Source organism: Nomascus leucogenys, chromosome 6, assembly GCF_006542625.1.
Source record: "Nomascus leucogenys isolate Asia chromosome 6, Asia_NLE_v1, whole genome shotgun sequence".
In the NCBI taxonomy this organism is placed as follows: domain Eukaryota; kingdom Metazoa; phylum Chordata; class Mammalia; order Primates; family Hylobatidae; genus Nomascus; species Nomascus leucogenys.
The window spans coordinates 119,500,758-119,524,973 of record NC_044386.1 but is presented as its reverse complement, the minus strand read 5'-3'; the positions used below and the strand labels follow the sequence as shown (position 1 = coordinate 119,524,973).

Below are 24,216 nucleotides of genomic sequence, written 5' to 3'. Positions count from 1 at the left end.
GCTGACATTGCTGCAGCGGTCTGTTCTGCATTCCTATAAAGGAATGGCTGAGCCTGGGTAATTTATGAGGAAAAGCGGTTCATTTGGCTCACAGTTCCGCAGACTGTACAAGCACAGCTTCAGCATCTGCTTGGCTATTGGTCAGGCCTCAGGAAGCTTTTAGTCATGGCAGAAGGGAAGGAGAGCCAGCATGTCACACAGTGAGAGACGGAGCAGGAAAGACAGGAGGAGGAGCCAGGCTGCTTTTCACAATCAGCTCCTCTGTGAACTGACATAGGGTGAACGCACTCATTACTGCAGGAGGGCACCAAGCCATTCACGAGGGATCTGCCCCCATGACCCAACCTCCCATCCGGCCTCACCTCCAACACTGGGGATCACATTTCAACGTAAGATTTGGAGGAGACAAACATTCAAACCATCTCAAGGCTGCAGATTGGTGGCTGAGCAAGGGCCGTGGCATCCAGGGTCAGCACAGCTGGGAGCTCTGTCCTGTCCCTTGTTCAGTGAACAGAGACAGTACTCAGCCATGGGGTTCTCTGTTGCAGGCCAAGGCCCCAAATGCCGTGGTGCTGGTGGTCGGGACGCACCTGGATTTAATCGAAGCCAAGTTCCGTGTGGAAAGGATTGCAACGCTGCGTGCCTATGTGCTGGCACTCTGCCGCTCCCCCTCCGGCTCCAGGGCCACGGGCTTTCCAGACATCACCTTCAAACACTTACAGTGAGTGCCCAGCCTCTGGCAGCTCCCGCCGTCTTGTGGGTGCCAGTCGCTGATCTTTCCTGGGATCTGCTTGCAGAGAGCTCCTGAGGCTGGATGGGGCTAGGCCCCTTCCCTGGCCACGGGTGGCCTTCCACAGGCTGACCCAGCCTTGGAGAGGGTGCAGACCTACCAGACGGCTGGCTGAGTGAGGCCTGGAGATGCCCCCTCTTTGCTTCCTTTCTGCCCCATCCCCGCCCCAAGGGCCAGTGCTGAAAATGCATGGTGCCTATTGAACCAGGAGACTGAACGTGGGTACCACCCAACCAATTGCTGCCCGTCTCACTTGTTGATCACTAATCAAGGACAGACCCAGCCCTTGCATTGGGTCTGAGTGGTCCTGATAGCAGCCTTTGAGTCACAGAGGGCCAAGAGTTGGGAGGGGCTTTCAGTTAGGCATCACGACGTGTCCATGCAGATAAGTCCAATTGCCCTGGTCTGACTGCCTGTCACTGGACTTTCACCACAGCCTTGCAGGTTGTGGGGATTGTTTGCCACTTGTAGATGAAGAAGCTGAGGTTCGGCAAGTTACGTGTGCCCTAATGGGAGTAAAATATACTGCATGTTGCATTAGCTGCACTGACAGCTCTCTGACTCCTTCGCCCGGGATGGAGCGCCATGGGTATTCCTGCATGGGTCAGCCTGGGACACATTGGTCTGGCTCGGAATACAGGATGAGGCTGTCAAGAATTCCTGCTTTGACCTTGAGAAAGTCCCATGGGGTCTGTGATAAGAGGAGCCCTGGCTCTGGGTCAGAACCCGAGTCCAGCCTGCATGAGCCTGTGCCTGCCCAGCCTGTGCCCTTGGGGGTCTCGATGTACCTCTGCACCTCACTTTCCTCCCCGGGAAGTGCCCTGTTTAGCCTGGGAAGACAGACTAAAGCACACCGTGTGGGGCACCCGGCACGGTGATTTGCACAAAGCGAGGCCTCAAGGAGCTTCTTGTGTTGTCTTTCACGAGTTCTCCAGACTTGCCAGCGTTCAGGACAAACCTCTTGGGGAAACAGAGAAGCAGCAGCGCTTCCTCGCAGTCGGGCATGATGAGTAAAGACGGGTCTTTTTGCACACAGTGAGATTTCCTGCAAGAGCCTGGAAGGTCAGGAAGGGCTGCGGCAGCTGATCTTCCACGTCACGTGCAGCATGAAGGACGTAGGCAGCACCATCGGCTGCCAGCGACTGGCAGGGAGGCTGGTGGGTACCTTGCTCGTCCAGTTGAAACCGGTGCGCCTGCTTCCCATTGTTGGGGATCCTCACTTCCCGCTCTCTCCTGTGAAGCCCGTGTCTGTGTGGCAAGGCTCAGTGGTTCCTGGTGAGGGAGGGTCAGGATGGAAGATAGTGGGTGGAAACGTCCCAGCCCCTCAGGCCACAGGGGCCGGGCAGGATCTGCCCAAGCTAGCAGGCATGCCTCGGGACCTGAGAGACCCTGCCTCGCCCAACTGTCCCCCAGATCCCCAGGAGCTACCTGAGCCTGCAGGAGGCCGTGCTGGCAGAGCAGCAGCGCCGTAGTGTGGACGACGACGTGCAGTACCTGACGGACAGGCAGCTGGAGCAGCTGGTGGAGCAGACGCCCGACAACGACATCAAGGACTACGAGGACCTGCAGTCAGGTGGGTGGGCTGGGTGGGTGGCAAGGTGCCCGTGAGAAGTGGGCTGGGTGGGCGGCAAGGTGCCCGTGAGAAGTGGGGCTGGGTGGGGGCAGGGTGCCGTGAGAAGTGGGCTGGGGGGGGCGTGCCGTGAGAAGTGGGGGGGGGGGCGGGGCCGTGAGAAGTGGGGGGGGCGGGGGTGCCCGTGAGAAGTGGGGCTGGGTGGGCGGCAGGGTGCCCGTGAGAAGTGGGCTGGGTGGGCGGCAGGTGCCCGTGAGAAGTGGGGCTGGGTGGGCGGCAGGGTGCCGTGAGAAGTGGGCTGGGGGGGGGGGGGGGGGGGGGGGGGGGGGGGGGGGGGGGGGGGGGGGGGGGGGGGGGGGGGGGGGGGGGGGGGGGGGGGGGGGTGGGCGGCAGGGTGCCCGTGAGAAGTGGGGCTGGGTGGGCAGCTGGGGGTGGCCCTGGTGAGAAGTGGGGCTGGGGTGGGGCGCAGGGTGCCCATGAGAAATGGAACTGTCTGTACTTGCTAACTTCAGCTTGGTCCTCAGCAATGGATGAGAGACCGACACCCAGCCTGCGTTTCTGCCTTCCAGCCCCCTCCCCTTCCTTCTTCCCTCTCACCCTTCTTTCCTTGGAGGGAGAGAACACAAAGAGCATTGTGTTGGCCACGAGGGCAGACATACAAGCTGATGGACTGGCCCCTGCCCTCCGGGGCTGACGTTCAGTCAGGGAGACAGAGATCAAACAGTTACAATCGACTCTCATTAGCCACAGGACTTATGTTCTGTAAAGTCACCATGATCACTGAAATAGCAAATACTGAACCAGTGCTCCTAGGAGAGATGCAGGGTTCGGCCCCTGCAAGCCTCTGGTCACAACATTCTCATCAGCCCATCAATACAGAACCTTGTTTTATGTGTATTGCTGCTTAAAGTATGCCATACTTCATATATATTGTTGATTTGTTGGCATGGAAGTCATGGTTGACAGCACTATTGCTCATTCCTGAACAAAGCTTATCTAACACACAGGTTTTCTCCATAAGGCACATCGCAGCCTTCTCATGCTTAGGGAACTACACAGCACTTCAGCGCTTCACTTGGGACCATTCTAAACAGTGAAAGCATCGACAAAAAGCACAAAAATTCAAAACACATGGCGCTGACATACACCACTAAAGCAGGCACCTATTGTCAGCATGAGAGCTGACAGTGTTGCCCTGTTCAGCCTCCACTGGCAATGTGCACATTGGTCAATGCAAATTTTTCACCGCTCAGCACATGTCTGCAAATAACCGCAGGAGTGTTGATTTGGGGGTTGCAGATAAATTTTAGCAAGAAGGTGAATTCGCAAAGGCAAAATCCACAAATAATGAGGATCAACTCTAGTTACCCAGGCGGCCATCAGCCTAGGACTTTGGCTGCCAGCCCGCCTGACGGGTCCAGCGTGTGGGACATGTTGGTTTCTTCCTCGGAATAATTTGTGACCTGGGTCCTCTTGGAGAGAGGGCCACCCCAGAGTCCCTTTCGCTCCTTTGTGTAACTGCTGCTTCCTCCTCTCCTTGCCTGGGGCAGCCATCAGCTTCCTCATAGAGACCGGCACCCTGCTCCATTTCCCGGACACCAGCCACGGCCTGAGGAACCTCTACTTCCTCGACCCTATTTGGCTGTCCGAATGTCTGCAGAGGATCTTTAATATTAAGGGCTCCCGGTCAGTGGCCAAGAATGGGGTGATCAGAGCAGAAGACCTCAGGATGCTGCTGGTGGGGACTGGCTTCACACAGCAGACGGAAGAGCAGTACTTCCAGTTCCTGGCCAAGTTTGAGATCGCCCTGCCCGTCGCCAATGACAGGTGAGGACAGAACTTACCACACCAGGCTGTGCAGGTTGCTCCCTGAAAGAGGGAGTTGGGGTCTGGAGCCACTGGTGGCCTGAACAAGATTTCCAGGGATCAGTGCTGTCACTGCTGCCCCCTAGAGCCAGGCCAGCACCTGATGACCTGCCTGCCTGGCCTGGGTCAGCGGGACAGTGAGCACGGCTGGCCGCTCCCTCCTGTGCCACAGGCTTCTCTGTTCAGGGAGTTAAAAGAAATCCACTTACTGAAAAAGCGCAGGAAAACATGAAAGGATGTCATTAAAAATAATCTGTGGGAATTTCACTTTACAGGGGCTTGATTGCTTGGTTATTTGGTAAATGAGAGTGAGGGACCAGGTGAGGTGGCCACACCTTTAATCCCAACTCTTTGGGAGGCTGAGGCGGCCAGATCAATTGAGGTCAGGAGTTCAAGTCCAGCCTGAACAACATGGTGAAACCCCGTTTCTACTAAAAATACAAAAATTAGCCGGGCATGGTGGTGCGTGCCTGTAATCCCAGCTACCTGGGAGACTGATGCAGGAGAATTGCTTGAACCCAGGAGGTGGAGGTTGCAGTGAACAGAGATCACACCTCTGTGCTCCAGCCTGGGCGACAGAGCGAGACTCTATTTCAAAAAAAAAAAAAAAAAAAAGAGTGAGTGACTAGGATATGCATACTAATTACCCAGCCCAGCTCAAAATGCAGTCCAACATGATTAAATCATGAGAGCAACATGATCAGCTACTCCTGGGTGGATGGTCCGAGGGTCAAACAGAGGCATTCCATATAGTAGCTAATCATTGCCTCTTTCTGTGGGCTTCTCCCGGATCTGTAACACACCCAGGTCTCCCCAGTCCTAAACTGCAAACAAAACAAACGAGCCTCTCCTCCTTCTCCTCCTTTCCTTGCTCCCCAGCACCTGCCACTCCTCATCACTTTGTGCCTGTCGCCAGGCAGCCCTGTAGGTGCCCCCAGGCACCCCTCCTGTCCTCTGCTGACCCTGCCCCAAGTACTGACCCTCCCCTCTGGAGGGCCTTCTCCATGAGGGGACCCTGCCACCCTCCCTTCCAGCCTCCAGTGTCCTCAGCAGGCCCCTCCCCTGCATTTTGCCCAAGCCATGAATTCAGCTGCCTTGGTCCTCCATGCCCCAAAGGAAGAATCCTCAGATTTTCAGCAGGGCCCAGCCTCCAGAGGCTGAGGCCTGAGCTTCCAGATTGCTCCCACTTGGAGGTGTGGCATGGCAACTGACACAGCGTGTCTAAGACACCTGCCTTCTCTCCTCTGCTGTGTGGTCCCACCGATCACCTTCTCCCACCCCCTACCCACGGAACTGTGCTCAGGGAGTGGCACTCTAGGCTCCAAATTCCTCCCTGTACCCCTGACACCCACTCCTCACCCCACCTGCCATGACATGGCCCTGCCATCTCCCAGTGAAACAATTCTGTTGACTGGCCTTTTCCTCCTTGTGACACCCATACCTGCTTCTGTTTTTATTTGTTTATTTACGAAGATTTTTTCCATAAGTTATTGGGGTACAGTTGGTATTTGGTTACATAAGTTCTTTAGTGGTGATTCATGAGATTTTTGGTGCACCATCACCCGAACAGTATACACTGCACCCTATTTGTAGTCTTTTATCCCTTGCCCACCTCCCACTCTTCCCCCCAAGTCCCCAAAGTCCATTGTATCATTCTTACGCCTTTGCATCCTCACAGCTTAGCTCCCACATATCAGTGAGAACATATGATGTTTGGTTTCCCATTCCTGAGTTACTTCACTTAGAAGAGTATCCAGTCTCATCCAGGTCACTGCAAATGCTGTTAATTCATTCCTTTTTATGGGTGAGTCGTGTTCCATCATAGGTAAAGTTTACTTACAGTGAAATGCCCAGATCGCTAGTGTTCAAAACAATGACTTTTGACAAATGCATACAACTGTGCAACCAGCACCTGCCTCAAGATACAGAATGTTCCTGTCATACTGGAAGTTCCGCCAGACTCCCTTCCAGTCGTTTCCCATCCATATCAGCAGCAGCACTCTGATTTCCAGCACCAGAGCCTAGTGTTTCCTGTTCTTGAACTTCTCAACTGCTCAGAGTCACGCGATATGGTCTCTAATTGGCTTCTCCCACTAAACATCATGCCTTTGAGATCCATTCATGTGGTTGTGTGTATCCCGAGTTTGTTCTTTCTGTTGCTGACTAGTATTCCACTGTATGGCTTTACCGCAATTTGTTTATCCACTCAGCTGTTGATAGGCATTTGGATGGTTTCCAGCTTTGGGCTATTATGAATAACACTGCTGTAAACAGTCTCAAGTCTTTTTGTAGACACATGTTTTCATTTCTCTTGGATCAAAACCAGGAGTGGAATGGCTGGGTAATAGAGTGTAAGTTTAATTTTATAAGAAATCACCAAGCTGTCCCCCAAGAGACTGTACACTCCATTTCCTCCCCAATATTTTTTTGTTTTTGAAACGGAGTCTCGCTGTCACCCAGACTGGAGTGCAGTGGCGCGATCTTGGCTCATTGCAAGCTCCTCCTCCCCGGTTCTCACCATTCTCCTGCCTCAGCCTCCAAAGTAGCTGGGACTACAGGCACCTGCCACCTCGCCCAGCTAATTTTTTGTATTTTTAGTAGAGACGGGGTTTCACCATGTTAGCCAGGATGGTCTCGATCTCCTGACCTCGTGATCCGCCCGCCTTGACCTCCCAAAGTGCTGGGATTATAGGCATGGGCCACCGCGCCCAGCCTCCTCCCCAATATTTGTCGTCTGTAGGTCTTTCTGATTTTAGCTATTCCAGTGGATGTGAGCTTGTACTTGACCGTGGCTTTACTTTACGTTTTCTTCATGACTAATGAGGTAGAACACCTTTCGTGAGCTTATTGGCCGTTGGTATATCTTCTTTTGTGAAGTGTCTATTCAAGTTTTATGCCTATTTTATGATTAGAATGTTTTCCTTTTTGGTACTGATATGTACTTCTTTATATCTTCTGGATACAAGTTCTTTTTTTAAAAATTATACTTTAAGTTTTAGGGTACATGTGCACAACGTGCAGGTTTGTTACATACGTATACACATGCCATGTTGTTGTGCTGCACCCATTAACTCGTCATTTAACATTAGGTATATCTCCTAATGCTATCCCTCCCCCCTCCCCCCACCCGATACAAGTTCTTTCTCAGATATATGATTTGCAAATATTTTCTCCCAGTCTGTGGCTTTTTTTTAAATTAATGAAGTCTAACTTTTAAATTTTGTGATTATTGCTTTTTGTGTCATCTTCAAGAAATATTTGATTATACCACGATCTTGACAATCTCTCTATATTTTTCTTCTAGGAGGTTTGTAGTTTAGCTTTTACTTCCAGGTCTATAATCTATGTCAAATTAATTTTTGTATATGGGGTGAAGTAGGGGTCAAGGTTCATTTCTTTCCAGTATATTATCCTGTTGTTCCAGAACCATTTGTTGAAAAGACTTTCCTTTCCTCATTGAATTACATTGGTTTCTTTATCAAAAATCAGTTGTGTGGGTTTATTTCAGGACTCTATTTTGTTCCACTAATATATATGCCTATCCTTATGCCAGTGCCAAACTCCACTGATTATTGTAACTTTAGAGTGAGACTTGAAATCGGGTTGCGTGAACCTTTTGTGTTAGTTTCCTGTGATTGCTGTAAGATACCATGAATGTGGCATCTTAAAACAACACACATTTTTACCCTTACAGTTCTGGAGGCCAGAAGTCCAAAATAAGTTTCCCTGGTCCAAAGTCAAGGGGTCAGCAGGATCATGCTGCCTCTGGAGGCTCTAGAAGAAAATCCATTTTCTTATCTTTTCCAGTCTCTAGAGCTGCATTTCTTAGCTTACATTTCTTTTATCGATATGTAATATTTTACGTATTTATGGGGTACATGTGAGTAGTTTTTACATGCGTAGAATGTGGAATGATCAAGTCAGGGCACTTGGGGTATCCATCACCTTGAGTATTTATCCTTTCTATGTGTTGGTATCATTTCAAGTCCTGGCTTCTAACTACTCTGAAATATACAATATATTCTTGCTAACTATAGTCACCCTCGTCTGCTATTGACCATTAGAACTTATTTCTTCTAACTGTATGTCTGTACCCATTCGCCAACCTCTCTTCATCTCTCCCTCCCACTCTCACACCCTTCCTAGCTTCTAGTATCTGTCATTCTATTTTCTATCTTCATAAGATCAAGTTTTTTAGCTCCCACATATGAGTGGGAGCATGCAGTATTTGTTTTTCTTTGCCTGGTTTATTTCATTTAACGTAATGATTTCCAGTTTCATCCATGTTGCTGCAAATGATGTGATTTCATTCTCTTTTATGGCCAAGTAGTATTCCGTTGTGTATATGGACCTTTCTTTATCCATTTTTCCATTGATGGACACTTAGGTTGGTTCCTTATCTTTGCTATTGTGAATAGTGCTGCAGTAGATAAGGGAATCCAGGTATCCCTTTAATACCTGGTTTCTTTTCCTCTGTATAAATACCCACTAGTGGATTGTATGGTAGTTCTATTTTTAGTTTTTTGAGAAATCACCATACTATTTTCCACAGTGGCTGTACTAATTTACATTATAGCCAACAGCGTATAAGAGTTTTCTTTTCTCTGCGTCCTCACCAGCATCTGTTATTTTTTGGTTTTCTGATAGTAGCTGTTCAACTGGGGTTATATGATATCTCATTGTGGTTTTGATTTGCATTTCCCTGATGATTCATGGTGTTGAGTATTTTTCATATACCTGTTGGCCATTCATATGTCTTCTTTTGAAAAACGTCTATTCATGTCCTTTGCCTTCTTTTAATGAGATTATTTGAGTTTTATTGAGTTGTTTGAATTTCTTGTAAATTGTGGATATTAGTTCCTCGTTGGATGAATACTTTGCAAATATTTTCTCTCATTCAACAGGTCTCTTCACTCTGCTAATTGTTTCCTATGCAGTGAAGAAGCCATTTAGTTCAATATAGTACCATTTGTCTATTTTCGTTTTAGTTGTTTGTGTTTTCGAGGTCTTAGCCATAAAACCTTTGCCTAGACCAATGTCCTGAAGTGCTTTCCCTGTTTTCTTCTAGTCGTTTATAGTTTGGGGTCTTAAATTTAAGGCTTTAATCCATTTTGAGTTGATTTTCGTATGTGGTGAGAGATAGGGGTCTAGTTCCATTCTTCTCCATATGGATATCTAATTTTCCCAGCACCATTTATTGAAGAGGGCATATTTCCTCCTCTGTATGTTCTTGGCACCTTTGTTGAGAATCTGTTGACTGTAAATATGTGGATTTATTTCTGGGTTCTCTATTTTGTTCCATTGGTCTAGGTGTCTATTTTTCTACTGATATCATGCTGTTTGGGTTACTATAGCTTCGCAGTATATTTTGAAGTCAGATAGTGTGATTCCTCCAGCTTTGTTCTTTTTGCTCAGGATTGCTTTAGCTATTCAATCTCTTGTTTGGTTGCATATGAATTTTAGAATCCATTATTGATCTGTTCAGGTTTACTTTGTATTCCTGATTCACCTTGGGTGAGGTTTTATGTTTCTGGGAATTTGTCTGTTTCTTTTTCCTAGGGTTTCCGGTTTGTTAACATATAGTTCTTCATAATAGTCTCTGATGATCTTTTGTATTTCCATAGTATCAGTTGTAATGTCTCTTTTTTCATTACCAATTTTGGTTATTTGGGTCTTTTCTCTTCTTGGTTACTCTAGCCTAGTGATTTATTAATTTTGTTTATCTTTTTGAAGAATCAACTTTTCATTTCATTGATCCTTTTTATTGTTTTTTTAAGTCTGTATTCCATTTTATTTCTGCTCTGACCCTTATTTATTATGTGGTTTCTTTCCTTCTGCTGATTTTGGGTTTGGTTTGTAAATGTCTGTAAGGTCCTTTTGGTCTCAAGTCATTTAAATCCAATGTGTTTTTGATGAGTTTCTGTCTAGATGATCTGTCTAATGCTGAGAGTGGTGTGTTTAAGTGCCATACTATTATAGTATTGGAATCTATCTCTCTCTTTAGATCTAGTAATATTTGCTTTATGAATCTGGGTGCTCCAGTGTTGGGTGCATATATATTGATATTGTTATATTCTCTTGTTGGATTGATCCCTTTATCATTACATAATGACCTTCTTTGTCTTTTTACTATTTTTGACTTGAAGTCTGTTTTGTCTGATATAAGTATAGCAATGTCTGCTTGCTTTTGGCTACCATTTGCATGGAATTTCTTTTTGCAATGCTTTACTTTCAGTCTATATGTGTCTTTACAGGTAAAGTGAGTTTCTTACTGGTAGCATATAATTGAATCCTGTTTTTTTAATCCATTCAGCCAGTGTACACTTTTTAAGTGGAGAATTTAATCCACTTACATTCAAGGTAATTATTAATATGTGAGGTTTTTTTCCTGTCCTGTTGTTAATTATTTTCTGGTTGTTTTTATATATACTTTGTTCCTTTCTCTCTTATTGCTTATCACTGTGGTTTGGTGGTTTTCTGTGGTGGTACCACTTGAGTCCTTTCTCTTCCTCATTTGAGTGTTTGCTTTACCAGTGATTTTTATACTTTTGTGTGTTTTCATGATGTTAAATATCATTTTTCTTTTTGCTTCCAGGTTAAGGATCCCTTGAGCAGTTCTTCTAGGGCCAGTCTATTAGTGACATAAGGTTTCTGCTGAGAAATCTGCTGTTAGTCTAATGGGGTCTCTTAGGTGACTCAATTCTTTTCTATTGCTGTTTTTAGAATTCTCTCTTTGACTTTAGACAGTTTGACTATAATGTGCCATGGAGAAGACCTTTTTGCATTATCTCTGTTTGGGGATCTCAGAGCCTCCTGTATCTGGATGTCTAAATACCTTGCTAAACTTAGGAAGTTTTCATCTCTTATTTTGTTAAATAGGTTTTCCTAACCCTTTCATTCTCTCTTCACCTTCTGGGACTCCAGTAATGTAAATACTTGGTTGCTTTATGGTGTCCCATATACCACTCATTGAGAAAATATTTACTCATTATTTTCTTCATTTTTCTTTATTTTTGTCTAACTCTGTTTTTCTTTTTTTTTTTTCTAACTCTGTTTTTCATAAGACCTGTCTTCAAGTTCTGAGATAATGATTCTGCTTGATCTAGCCTATTACTGAAGCTTTTGAATGTATTTTATATTTCACTCAATGAATTCTTCAGTCCCAGAATTTCCATTTGTTTTTTTTTAATGATATTTATATCTATCTCTTTGGTAAATTTATCATTTGTATCCTGAATTGTTTTTCTGATTTCTTTGTATTGTTTTTCAGAATTTTCTTCTATCTCACTGAGCTCCTTTAGTATCAGAATTTTTAATTATTTTTCCAGGATTTTATAAATTTGTTCTTGATTAGGATGTATGGCTGGAGAATTATTGTTTTCCTTTGGAAGTATCATATGTCCTTGCTTTTACATGTTTCCTGCGTCCTTACATTGATATCTGTGCATCTGGTGTAACAGTCACTTCTTCCAGTATTTGAATTTGCTTTCATAGGGGAGAACTTTCTCCTGAAGATGCATCTATGGTGTTGGTTCAGTAGGGCACTTTGGCTTTCATTCTGCATAGATGCAGTAGTGTAATCTGTATGATTTCTTTAGCTATAAACAATGTCAGTGGTATCTGTGATTTCCTCAGTAATTTAGGGTGCAGTTGTTAGTGGAGCTTGTGGGGAAGTTTTGCTGGGAACAGGGATGCCAAGTGGGCCAGTCTTTGGGCCCCAGTGGTGGCAGCAAGCATGCCTGTCCTTGGACCCCAGGGTGGTATATACTGGCACCAGTGTTAGAGCGTCCAGACAGGCCTATTCTTGGGCTTCCAGGAGGCTTACTTGGATGTTGGTAGTGGCGTCAGTGGGCCAGATAGGTGGGTGGGCTCTCGGGTCCCTAGGCAGCTGGCATGGTGTGGGTAATGGCAGTGGAAGTGGCAGGAAAACCCTGTAGGTCCTGAACAGCGCATGCTGGTGTTGGCACTGGCTGCAACGGGCTGGTTGGGCTTGTGCATAGGGCCACAGGTGACATGTGCAAGTAGGTACCAGCTGTAGTGGTAACAGCAGAGTCAGTAGGTCCAACCCTAGGCCCTCAGGAGAAGTGTTCAGGTACCACTGATGGTGGACTGAGCTGGGCAGTCCCTCAGCCCTAGTCCACATGCTCTGGCACAGGGGCCAGGGGACATGAAGCCAGGCCAGGTGGGCTTGTATTCAGGCCTCTCAGTGGTGTGTACAGGTACCAGCCATGGTAGGCAGGAGTGGAGTGATCCCCAGGCCAGCAATGGAATGCTCAGGCTGGGGACATCAGTGGCCACACTGCTGCCCTGCCACTGGGGAGGGTGGGCCACCTTCAGTGGCAACAGATTAGGCTGGTGGGTGGGGAATACATGCCACTCACACCTTAGCCCTTAAGGTGGTAGCTATGCCTCACTCACACTTCAGCCCCAGGGGTAGCAGCCCACATTTCTCTTGCACCTCAGCCCCAGCACCACTGGGCTCCAGGACAGTACACAGTCTGTTGGGGACAGGGCTGTAAAATGGCTCCTTGTGGATTTCTTAAAGAACTAAAAGTAGGTTACCATTTGATCCAGCAATCTCACTACTGGCTATCTACCCAGAAGAAAAGAAGTCATTATACAAAAAAGATACTTGCACACACATGTTTATAACAGCACAATTCATAATTGCAAAAATACGGAACCATCCCAAATGTGCATCAATCAACAACTGGATTAAAAAAATTGTGGTATATATATACCATAGAATACTACTCAGCCATATAAAGGGATAAAATAATGGCATTTGCAGCAACCTGGATGAGTTGGAGACCATTATTCTGAGTGAAGTAACTCAGGAATGGAAAACTAAACATTGTATGTTCTAAATTATAATTGGAAGTTAAGCTATGAGGATGCAAAGGCATCAGAATAATACAATGGACTTTGGGGACTCAGGGGAAAAGGTGGGAGGGGATGAGAGATAAAAAACTACACATTGGGTACAGTGTACACTGCTCGGGTGATGGGTGCGCCAAAATCTCAGAAATCACCACTGAAGAACTTTATCATGTAACCAAACACCACCTGCTCCCCAAAGTCCTATTGAAATTAAAAATTAAAATATAAATAAATTGCCTCCTTAGCGTGGCTGCTTTGGTCTCAAAGAGTGTGAGCACCCTCAGAGCAGTGCCATTGCACAGTCTCCCATCAGTTAGTTTCAGGGCCCACAAAGGGCAAGGGGCTCTCCTGTGCCTTGGATTTCAGGAGTCCAGAGTGGGAATGTGGACCACTGGGGATCTCTCACTTACCTTTTCCCCACACTGGGGAGTCTCTCTCAGCTCTCAGCCTAACAGGCTGCCTTGCTTCCTTCTCCTTCCTTGCCTTAGGTATTTCCTGTCACTTTTCTGTCGAATTCCAGTGTTCCCTCTTGGATGATCTGTTCAACGTGTGATTATCTACTCACTATTTTGCCTCTTGTCAGTGTTGGAGGCAAGTCTGAAATGCCTCTAGTCAGCCATCTTGAAGCCGTCCCTCCCAGGAGCATGGCACCCTGCTCCAGCGGCCATCTTGTCTTCTTCTGTGCAAATCTCTCTCTTCCCCCTATCTTTTAAGGACACTGTGTCTGCACTTAAGGTCCACCCAGATAATGTGGGATCTTATCCCCGTTTCAAAGTCCATAACTTAACCACACCTACAAAGTCTCTATTTCCGTGCAACAATCGCAGTTCTAGGGTTTAGGACCTGGGTATTTTGGGGCTCATTATTCAGCATATGACACCCTCCGATTTTGTTCTTCTGTTTCAAGATTATTTTGGATTATTCTAGATCCTTTGCATTTTCATCTAAATTTTAGAATCAGCTTGTCTGATTCTTGATTTTTATGGAGATTACATTGAATCTATAGATCAAAGAGAGCTGACATCTTAGAAATATTGAATCTTCCAATATGAACATGGTATATCTCTTCATTTATTTTGGTTTTTAAAAAGTTGCTCTCAACAGTGGTTTGTTCTCAGTATTCAGATTTTCTGCATCTTTCGTTAAATTTGTGTCTACATAATTTATGTTCTCCACTATGGGTAAATAACATATCTTCTAATTTGATTTCCATTTTTTGTTGCTGGTATACAGAAATATAATTTAAATATTTACCTTATATCCAAAAACCTTGCTAAATTCACCTATTAGCTCCAGTAGATTTTTCAGGATTTTCTAAGTATGCTTCTTTTTTGAAAAACAGTTTTACTTTTTTCATTCTAATCTTCACATTTTTTTTTGCTCTTTTTGCCTGATTGCGTTGGCTGGGATCTCTAGCGAAGGCTTAAATAGAAGGGGTGAGAGAAGACGTCATTCTGTGTGATCTCAGGGGGAAGCATTCAGTCTTTCACCATCAAGTGTGATGTTTTCTGCAGAGCTTTGTTATCCATGGAAACTTTATCAGATTGAGGAAGTTCCCTTTTATTCCCAGTTTGCTGAAAGCTTTTATCATAAATGGGTACTGAATTTTGTCCCCCAAAAATGCTTGTTCTGCCTCTGTTGAGTTAATTTTTTTCTTCAGTTATTTTTCTGTTAAATGAATATGTTGATTGATTTTCAAATGTTAAACCAACCTTGTATTCCCAAGATTCATACCAAGTGTTCATGATTTATTATCTTTTTTATCTAATGCCAGATTTCAGTGCCTTCTATTTTGTATAAGAATTTTTTAATCTATGTTCATGAGGGATATTGGTTGGTACTTTTATAAAAAGTCTTTGTGGGTTATCAGACATATGCTGTCTTCATAAAATGAATTGAAAAGATTTTTTTCCTTCTCTATTTTCTCCACGATTTTGTATAAGATTGGTGTTAGACCTTCCTTAACTGTTTGATAGAATTTATAGCCTGGAGTTGACTTCACAAGAGGATTTTTAATTACAAATTAAATCTATTTATTAGCTATAGGGTTATTAAAATTTTCTATTCTTGTGTCAGTTTTGGTAAGTTACTTTTTTTCAATAAATTTTCTCTTTTCATCTGTGGTGCAGAATGTATTAATATAAAGATATTTAAAATATCTCTGGAATGTGTAGTGATATTCTCTCTCTCCAGATATTAATAATATGTCTTTTCTCTCATTCTTTCTTGATCAGTCTTGTTAAGTGTTTATCAAATGTTTGGAATCGTTTTAAAGAACCAACCGTTGCCATTGCTGATTTCTTCTATTATTTTTCTCTTTTATTTCATCTATTACTGCTCTTTATTATTGTCTTCCTTCAGCTAACTTTGGGTTTAATTTATGCTTCTTGTTCTTACTTCTTAAGGTGGAAGCCTAGGTCATTTATTTTAAGCCTTTCCTATTTTCTATGTAAGCATTTAAAGCCATAACTTTCTAAGCACTGCTTTATATGACAAATACAACTAATTTTTCTATGTTGTGTTTTTATCATTAATTTGAAAGATTTTCTAATATATCTTACATGATTTTGGTCAGAGAATATATTCTAAGATTTCTGTATTTTGAAATTCATTGAGACTGATTTTATGGGCCAATGTGTGATCTTTCCTGGTGAAAATCTGAAGTGCACACAAAAAACGTGTTTTCTATGGTGTGGCTATAGTATTTTATAAACTTAATTTAGCTCAAAGTGGTAAACAACGTGTTCAAATCTTCCATGTTCTCATTGACTTTTTTCCTATTCATTCTATCAATTACTAAGAGAGAGATGGTAAAATATCTAATGATAAGTCTACCTCTCTCTCCAGTTCTGATAGGCTTTGTTTTATATATTTTGAAGCCATTATTGGTTACATACACACATTTGTGTCATGCCTGTGTAATGAAGTGACCCTTTTTTCATTATACAATGTTTCTCTTTATCACTGGTAATACTCCTTTTCTTGAAGTCTATTTTGTCTGATGTTAAAATAGCCACACCAGCTCTTTTAGTTCTACCTGGGTTTTTTTCCCTATTCTTCTAGTAGCAGGTTATGATCTCTATTAAAAATGAATCTCTTGCTGACAGCACATTATCCAATCTGATAATCTCTGCCTTTTAATAGGAATATTTGATTCATTTACATTTATCATAATTATATGGTTGGGTTTAAGCCTACTATTTCTCTATTTATTTTGTATTTATACCATCTGTTTTTGTTATTTTGTTCATTCTTTCCTGCCTTCTTTTGAGTTAAATTTTATTTTAGTATTTTCATGCTCTCTGTTGGGTTTTTGGCCATTCTTCTTGGTATTGTGTTTTAGTGGTTACTCTTGGGATTAGAATATGCATCCTTACCTTATCACAATCTACTTGTAATTAATATTATACCACTTTGAATTAAATGCAAAAACCTCAGCACGATTCAGTGACATTACTCCTCCCAGTACCCTCTGTACTCATGTTGTCATCCACGTTTCTTCTATACAGTAGTCCCCCTCATCCACAGCTGGTAGATTTCCACACCCCAGTGGATGCCTAAAACTGCGATAGTATTGAGCCCTACATACACTATGCTTTTTCCTTTTTATACATACCTATGATAAAGTTTAATTGTAACCCAGTAAGTGATTAACAACACACAGTAGAAATTAACAATAACTAACAACAAAACAGTATAATTACGACATACTGTAATAGAAGTTATGTAAATGTGGTCTCTCTCTCTCTCTTTCTAAATATCTTAAAATTTTTGGACCAGTCATTGAAACCATGAAGAAAAAACGCAGATAAGGGAGGACTACAATGTATGTAATGAACCCCATAATATAGTGTTATTACTTTTGCTTTGAATAATTACACAATCAATAGTCTTTTAAGAAATTAAGGGAAAAATGTTGACCATTTCTGGTGCTTTTCACCTCTTTCCATCGGTATAATCTCTCTTTAACCTGAAGAATTACGTGTAGCATTTCTTAAAGTCTAAGTCTGATGGAAACAAATTCTCTTTTTTAGACAAGACTTTTGTTTATATGAAAATGTCTTTATTAACACTCTAATTTTTTGATGGATAATTTTCTTGGATGTAGAATTCTGGGTCATTCTTTGGTCAGTCTTTTAAAGGTGTCACTTTTGTTTATATGAAAATGTCTTTATTAACACTCTAATTTTCTGATGGATAATTTTCTTGGATGTAGAATTCTGGGTCATTTTTCAGTCAGTCTTTTAAAGGTGTCACCCCATTGTCTTCTGGGCAGAAAGGGGTCCTCCTCAGTCTTCGTCACCCCAACCCCTCGCCGAGGACCTCTGACCCCATGCCACCTCCTCTCATGTGATCACGGATGCCCAACCACCTGCTCTGCTGCAGTCCAGGGGCCTCTGAGAAGCCTACTGCCCCTCCGAGAGCTCTGCCACCATCCTCCTGTGGCTTTTACTGCCCTTACACTCCCCTACTTGTTACCTCTTACCCACCTGCCCAGACCCTCAGTTACGCCGTTGGCCCTTGAGCATTGGGCAGCACACGTCTCTACCTCCCCACAACATGTGCTCTGGCCCTAGCATTTGGCCCATGGAAGGCAGGGGAGAGGCAGTGAGGCCCCCTAGCCTTACCAAGCAGGGTGCTCTTGTTGGGGAGTTTTTGCAGACTCTTTATGAGCTTTTACTTAACTTTTCTTCCTTCAAAGTCTCACTGTCAGGCTTGGCTTTCATCAAAACCAAGTGTAGTGTTGGCTTCTTCTTTCCTCCTACTCTCCTCTGTGCTACCCATTACCAGGATGTATCTTCTGAAGTAGCTGAACTGAATGCCTCCCCTCAGGGTGGGACCCCTACGAGGGCCAGGCTGGGGGAGCACACGAGGGGTGAGACCTCCCATGATGCTCTGCCCTGAACCAGCTTTGTCCTCAGGCCTCTGAGTACTAGTTTCCATTTCAGCTGCTTCCTGGGTTCCATGCTGATGTTGGCAATGAAGCTGTATCCAGGATCCAAATCCACAGGATCCAAATCCACAGAACGTTGCCATGCAGCACCCAGAGGACACACCGCCACTCTGCGTCCTCAACTCCAGCTCTCTACAGGGGTGTCCCCTGGATCCTGCACAGTGAGGCCGGAGACCCGGCCACCTGGGAACCAGCCACTGGCCCCGCCTTTGCCTGAGGCCCCACCCACCTCCCACTAGGAATGGGAGGGGCCTCAAGTCTTTCTGCTGCTCCAGCTCTCTGGGTTCCTTAAAAAATAAAACCCCAAAGAGGAATTCAAAATTCCACAGCCCCTCATAACATGGCCCAGCGGCGTCCTTAACTTTGGTCCATGAGAACGTTCAGAGTAAGGCGCAGCCTGTGTGTTTACAACGTTGCCAGATCTGACAACTTTCAGATTGTTTTATTGCAGGTTAGAGGAGTGAGGAGATATGAGTACTCAGTAAAAGAAAGTCAGTTATCTATATGAAGTCAGTTTTTATATGTATAAAATGTACACGTATTTATAGTGTGTGTGTGTGTGTGTGTGTGTGTGTGTATGTGTGTGTTTGGTTGAACGAGATCATCAGCGTGATCCCTGCCAGGTCCTCACCAAGGCTTGTGGCACAGCAGGTTAGAATATGAAGTTGGGATGCACCAAGTATGAATCCCAACTACCTTCTTCTTTCTCATCTGCACAATGGGTCTAATATAATTACTATAAGTATGATGGTTGTTGTGAGGATTAAGTTAGATAATACATGTAAAATATTCAGACCAGCAGAAAGAAACAGTAGCAGGCACGTCCCAGGGCCTCCTGTATGGAAACAGCCCTGATAAATACATGTAAAATACTCGGAACAGTGTCTCTTAAGCTCCCAAGACATCCAGTACTGACAGTCCAGTTGTTGTTACTGTTTCTTCGTCATAGGTTCTCGTAGCCATGGTGTCGTGCTCTATGCATATCCAGGAATAGTGGGACACGTTTCATCTCAGCACAGGCATAATGGTTCCCTTGTGCCCCAGGCAAGTCCCCGCTCCTGGCATCGTCAGCTTTCTAAGGCTGCTGGGATCCCTGGATCCGTGCAAACAGATACATTTGCTGCCCCTCCCAGAGCACGGTTTCCCACCTGCAGTGAACCCATCCAGCCCCTCAGAAAACCTCCGTGAACCCCTGGAAGTACCGTACAGTTTGAAGCCTTTGTGTTTCTTTCAGGAGGAAGGTCCTTGCCTCTCAGCAGACTCTGAGAAGGGCTGCAGCCCTGTCTGAGGCTGTCTCAGTGGGGTGGCATGAGCCAGCACCTCAGTGCAGACACTGTGCCCTGCCAGGGTTTCACTGCTTTACATTCACCAAACACATGAATAATTTACCTCTTAGGACCTGTCCTGCTGACTCACTGGTTATTCCCTGGGACGGCCTTTCCCAGCTCGTAACTGCTCTGAAACCCGGAGCCAGCGGCCTGCACTACCTTGAGACCACTGCTTACCTGGAGAACTGGCTTCTGTGGCCACTCAGGATCTCTTTATTTGCCATGTCACCTTCTAAACCTCTGCCCTCAAAAACATCACGGAGCACCTCTTCTGTGTGCCACTGCACGTCATGCTGGGGCGCCTGGGGACAGAGAATTCTCCCCCCCCCGCCCCGCTCTAAGTACACTCCAACAAGGAGAAGAGCAAGAAAGACACAGGGCACCACCACTGTAAGAGGGCCACGTGAGACACCCAGGATGCATGAGATGAAGTAGAAAAAGCAGAAAGAAACAGCAGGCAAGGCCCAGGGCCTCCTGTATGGGGAACAAACACTGAGCAGATGGAGAAGCAAGGAATTTTCAGATGTGAAGGAATAGGACAGGACACTCTGATGAAGAGGCATCTAGCAAGAGGTTGGGAATGTCCTTTCACCCAAGACCTGAAAGGCTGAAAAGGCCTCCTGCTTCACCACCTGTGTCTGCTGCGTCATCTGCACAGCCCCTGTCTACCTTCACCAGCCCTGCCAAGAGGGGACCCTTTCTCTCCCCATTGTATACCCATGTGTCAGAGCGTGTGCGTCAGAGCCGAGACTTGGCCTGTATGCTTGGGCCATGGGCTGTCGTTGTATTTTCTTACAGTTTAGGGAGTCTTTTCCAGAAAGTTCTAAGGACATTTATTGGACTGAAATAGATCTATTTTAAGATTAGGAGAGCTGAAGGTAAAACCTTTATTGGGAAAGAGTGCAGCATCTGCACACCCAGGGGCCGTCCTGTGCCTGTCCGGTGGCTGCCCCCGCAGCCCCACAGCATGCAGCCATTGCTGGTTTTCAGGCACACTTTTGGAAGGGCCTCCCAGGTTGCAGCTGTTTTAAGATGACAAAAGACGTGAAGGCCTTGCTGACACAATGATGCAGCATTTTTATGATGACCGAGAGTGTTCTCGTAAAACATCCCTTTTTCGCACAAAACAGGCTTATTCTAACTTTTAAGGCAATTGCGTCGTGTCAACTGGCCAAGAATAATAAATAGCTTTAAAGGCCAAAAATGTTACTCTGACCCTAATATCTGCATTGTCCTTGAAACCTTGCAGCTGTATTTGTTTTTCCTTCATCAACCAAAGTTAATGTTAAGTGATTCCCCAACTGCAACCCCATTTATAGAGAATTGAGTCCGATTTGCTATGTCTGACATTTTTAGGACCATGATGTTTTCATGTCTTCCCTTAGCCTCATTCTAGTCTCTATCTTAGAAACCATGATAGACTCATATTAATGGGACCAGTCTTCATTTTCCTTTGGAGTATTTATTCTCAGCATATAAACCACCCTTCTCTTACTAATAACAGAATTCCAAAGGCCCTGGGAGGAAGGAACCCAGCAGCCTGAGGTGTTCCAGCACAGCCTGTCCCCAGACCAGGCCATCTGCTGGGATCAGGGCCCTGCCGTGGAGCTTGGGACCCACTGTTCACCAATCACCCTTGGTGTGTTTCAGCTACCTCCTGCCCCATCTCCTTCCATCTAAACCTGGCCTGGACACCCACGGCATGCGGCACCCTGCAGCCAACACCATTCAGAGGGTATTTAAGATGAGCTTCGTTCCCGTCGGCTTCTGGCAAAGGTTTATAGCACGGATGCTGATCAGCCTGGCGGAGATGGACCTTCAGGTATTATGGCTACGGTTTCTGCACAGGCAGATGCCAGAGAGGCACCTACAGTTGTACCCTTGGGGGAGGGGAATGCCCTTTGCTGCGGGGCCCTGCCTGGAGACCCTTCTCCTAGAGCCATGCCACCAATGTAGTGCCAGGGGCAGGTGTGGCATGGGCCGCTGGCCAACCCATTTAAGCCATCCTGTGAGTGACAGAACACGCCCTTTATAAATAGTGGTTCTCAATGTTAGCCCACCTCAAAACCACCTGGAGTTTGTTAGAACACAGTTTGGTGGGCCCTACCCCAGAGGTTCTGATTCAGTAGGTGTGGGCTGAGGCCAAGAATTCGCATTTCTATCCATTCCCCGAGGGGATGCCGCCGGCCCAGCAACCACACTTGGAGAACCGTGAGGTTGGAAGCACGGTTTTGCCATCCTGGCTGCACGCTAGACTCGCCTGGAGGAGATTCTAAAAGATGCAGACCACACTCCAGACCGATCGAATCAGAATCTTTGAGGATCGTTTGAAAAAGTGATTCCTCTTTGGTATTTTTAAGCCTCCCAGGCGAGTGCCCTGTGCAGTCCAGTTTGAGAACCACTTGTGCGGAACTTTACGTGGCTCTGGTAACGCTGGAGACCCCGCCCAAGGAGTTAGCTTCTGTGGGTTTACCTGGGGTTATGGGAAGGAGTCCCAGCTGTCAGGCAACATTAATTTCATGCAAGGCAGGAACATGAAAGCAATATTTGCTACAGTGGTGATTTTCAAAGTGGGGTTCCCATAGCAGCAAAATCACCCTCACCTGGGAATGTGTGAGGAACACACCTTCTCAGGCCCCACCTCAAACCCGCGGCATGAGAAACTCCAGGGGGAACCCCGCGCTGGTCTTCACAACCCCTCCAGGGGATTCTGACACACTTGGTTTTGCGAACCTCTGGCATAATCCCTGACTGTCAAATCCTTGACATTAAATTCCGTATGAGTTTATTGTTGCGACATCCTAATTAGAAAGTCCTTATTGAATTATAACTTTTTAGCTCTATAAAAATGTTCTTTGATCTTCCCATTTGTACTGAAACGGTAAGAAAAATCAATGCAAAAGCCTTAAAGTCCATCGTGACCGCAGCAGCCTGTGCTAGTGGGGAGGGAGATTGGTTTATAGCGCCAGAAGGGTGCGCCGATTGAAGGAGTGGGCGCAGGCGCTGGGATCCTACGTTCCCATTCCTCTGCCCTCCCTTTGAACTCTGTGTCCCGCTGTGTTCTCAGGGGAGGGTCATGGAGCACTAGCATCGTGGGAGGCTGAGCTCACAAGTGGGGCCCAGCTGGGCCTGGAGGCCCAGGGCGCCCTTCCGGGCAGCAGCTTCCCTCACTCGAAGTTAGGAAAGAAGTCCTATGGAAATTCAGATGGGTGACAGGAGGGGGAAAAGAGTGCAGTCTCATCACTCATCAAAGGCATGCAAATTCAAGCAGCAGTGAGATGCCACTTTTCATCCATCACATTAGCAAAGAGCTGAGCCGTAATCCCCAGCCCCGGGGCACGAAGCGGCCCTGCGCACACTGGTAGTCGGTGCACAGGACAGTCTCGTCGTTCAAAAAGTGATTCCAAGGGATGTATCCAGAGCTTTAAAACATTCAGACCCTTCGACCAATAATCCGACTGGTAAACATCTAAACTAAGGACATCATTTTCAATCAGAGAAAGCTCTGTGCCTTTCTCATGTAACTCAAGGTGGTTTTGAGGGAGCAAAAGATTGGCACCAACTTACACTTCAGAAGAGAGTGATTCAGGAAACTACTACGCTTAATAGAATATTAAACTTTAGAAAAATGAATTTTATGTGTGTTTTTAATGACATAGGAAAAGCGAGGTTTTTTTAAAGTATACGAAATTAGAAATCCAATACAGCTTCAGTTGTTTTTTACAAATATATGGAGATAGAAAAAAAAAATCCTGGAATAATATATACCAAAATCTGAATGATCTCTCTGCTTGGTGTCAAATTGGTGTTTTGTTTTCCCTCTTACATTTTTCTGTATTTTTTACATTTCCTAATATGAATTTTTGCTTGTAAAGTCAGAAAGGGAAAAAATGTTTAAAGGAAAGCCTATTTTTCAATTCTTTGGAAAAACTGTGTTTCTGGAATACCCTGGAGACCCTGTCAGATAATGTAACGTTCAATTTGGCAGCAGGGATGAGCAGCGTGGGAGGAGAGGGTGGGAAAGATGGGGGACATTTATCAAGATGGGGCCCAGCCCGGCCTCCGCAGAGCTCTGCCCAGGGCCAGCGAGGAGCCCAGAATACTTAAGCAGGGTCTTTTCTCTGTCTTTCAGCTTTTTGAAAACAAGAAGAATACTAAAAGCAGGAACAGGAAAGTCACCATTTACAGTTTTACAGGAAACCAGAGAAATCGCTGTAGCACATTCAGAGTGAAAAGAAATCAGACCATCTACTGGCAGGAAGGGCTCCTGGTCACTTTTGATGGGGGCTACCTCAGGTAGGAACACCTGGAAGGCCACCTGCCGGGTCAGCAGGTGCCACAGCAGCCACCCCGGGGCCACGTCAGCAGGATACCTCATCCTCTTGGTGTCCAGAATTTTGCTCGTGAGAGCGGCTCGTCATGGCAGCTTGCTAGAAATGTGAGGCCTTCCCATGAGTGTCCCAGAGGCTCGAGTCTCGTCACCCCTGCTGAGCCCCCCTTGCAGGACGGGAAAGGCAAAGGCAGATGTGGCGGCCACAGCTGAGGACTTGAGGGACATGGCGGCCATTGAGTTCAGGACAGCCTCAGGCACCTCCCATGGTTATTCAGGTCACCATGGTGACCTTGCAGCCATCCTGCCCGTCTCCTTGTTCTGTGAGAAGCCAGGCTGGGGACAGGGGATGCCGAGACTCCTCGGCCCCCATCTCTACTGCCCATAACCAGACACGGAACTCAGCGCCCTGTGCCATTTATTCTTGTTTTTTTGAGAGCGGTAGACCTAAAGTCAGCTCAACAGGTTTAACAAATGATAAACACCCAAGATTACTTT

General features: G+C 45.5%; 1 protein-coding gene and 1 long non-coding RNA gene across 3 annotated transcripts in view; one reads left to right on the top strand and one right to left on the bottom strand.

Annotated features, from left to right (window-relative positions):
- LRRK1 (leucine rich repeat kinase 1) overlaps window positions 1–24,216 on the top strand; it is a 154,050-nt gene that overhangs the window by 102,982 nt on the left and 26,852 nt on the right. For both annotated transcript variants that reach the window (XM_030815095.1, XM_030815092.1), the window contains 6 exons: window positions 549–721; window positions 1,827–1,947; window positions 2,204–2,363; window positions 3,911–4,187; window positions 21,039–21,210; window positions 23,521–23,684. In XM_030815095.1, the coding sequence (XP_030670955.1) occupies window positions 549–721; window positions 1,827–1,947; window positions 2,204–2,363; window positions 3,911–4,187; window positions 21,039–21,210; window positions 23,521–23,684 (1,067 nt within the window). The remainder of the gene's footprint in view (window positions 1–548; window positions 722–1,826; window positions 1,948–2,203; window positions 2,364–3,910; window positions 4,188–21,038; window positions 21,211–23,520; window positions 23,685–24,216) is intronic.
- On the bottom strand, window positions 5,620–24,212 carry LOC115835549. The gene is made up of 3 exons (XR_004030616.1): window positions 24,202–24,212; window positions 17,793–17,796; window positions 5,620–5,802 (listed from the first exon to the last, which is right to left on the bottom strand). It is a non-coding gene; the product is annotated as an uncharacterized LOC115835549 (long non-coding RNA).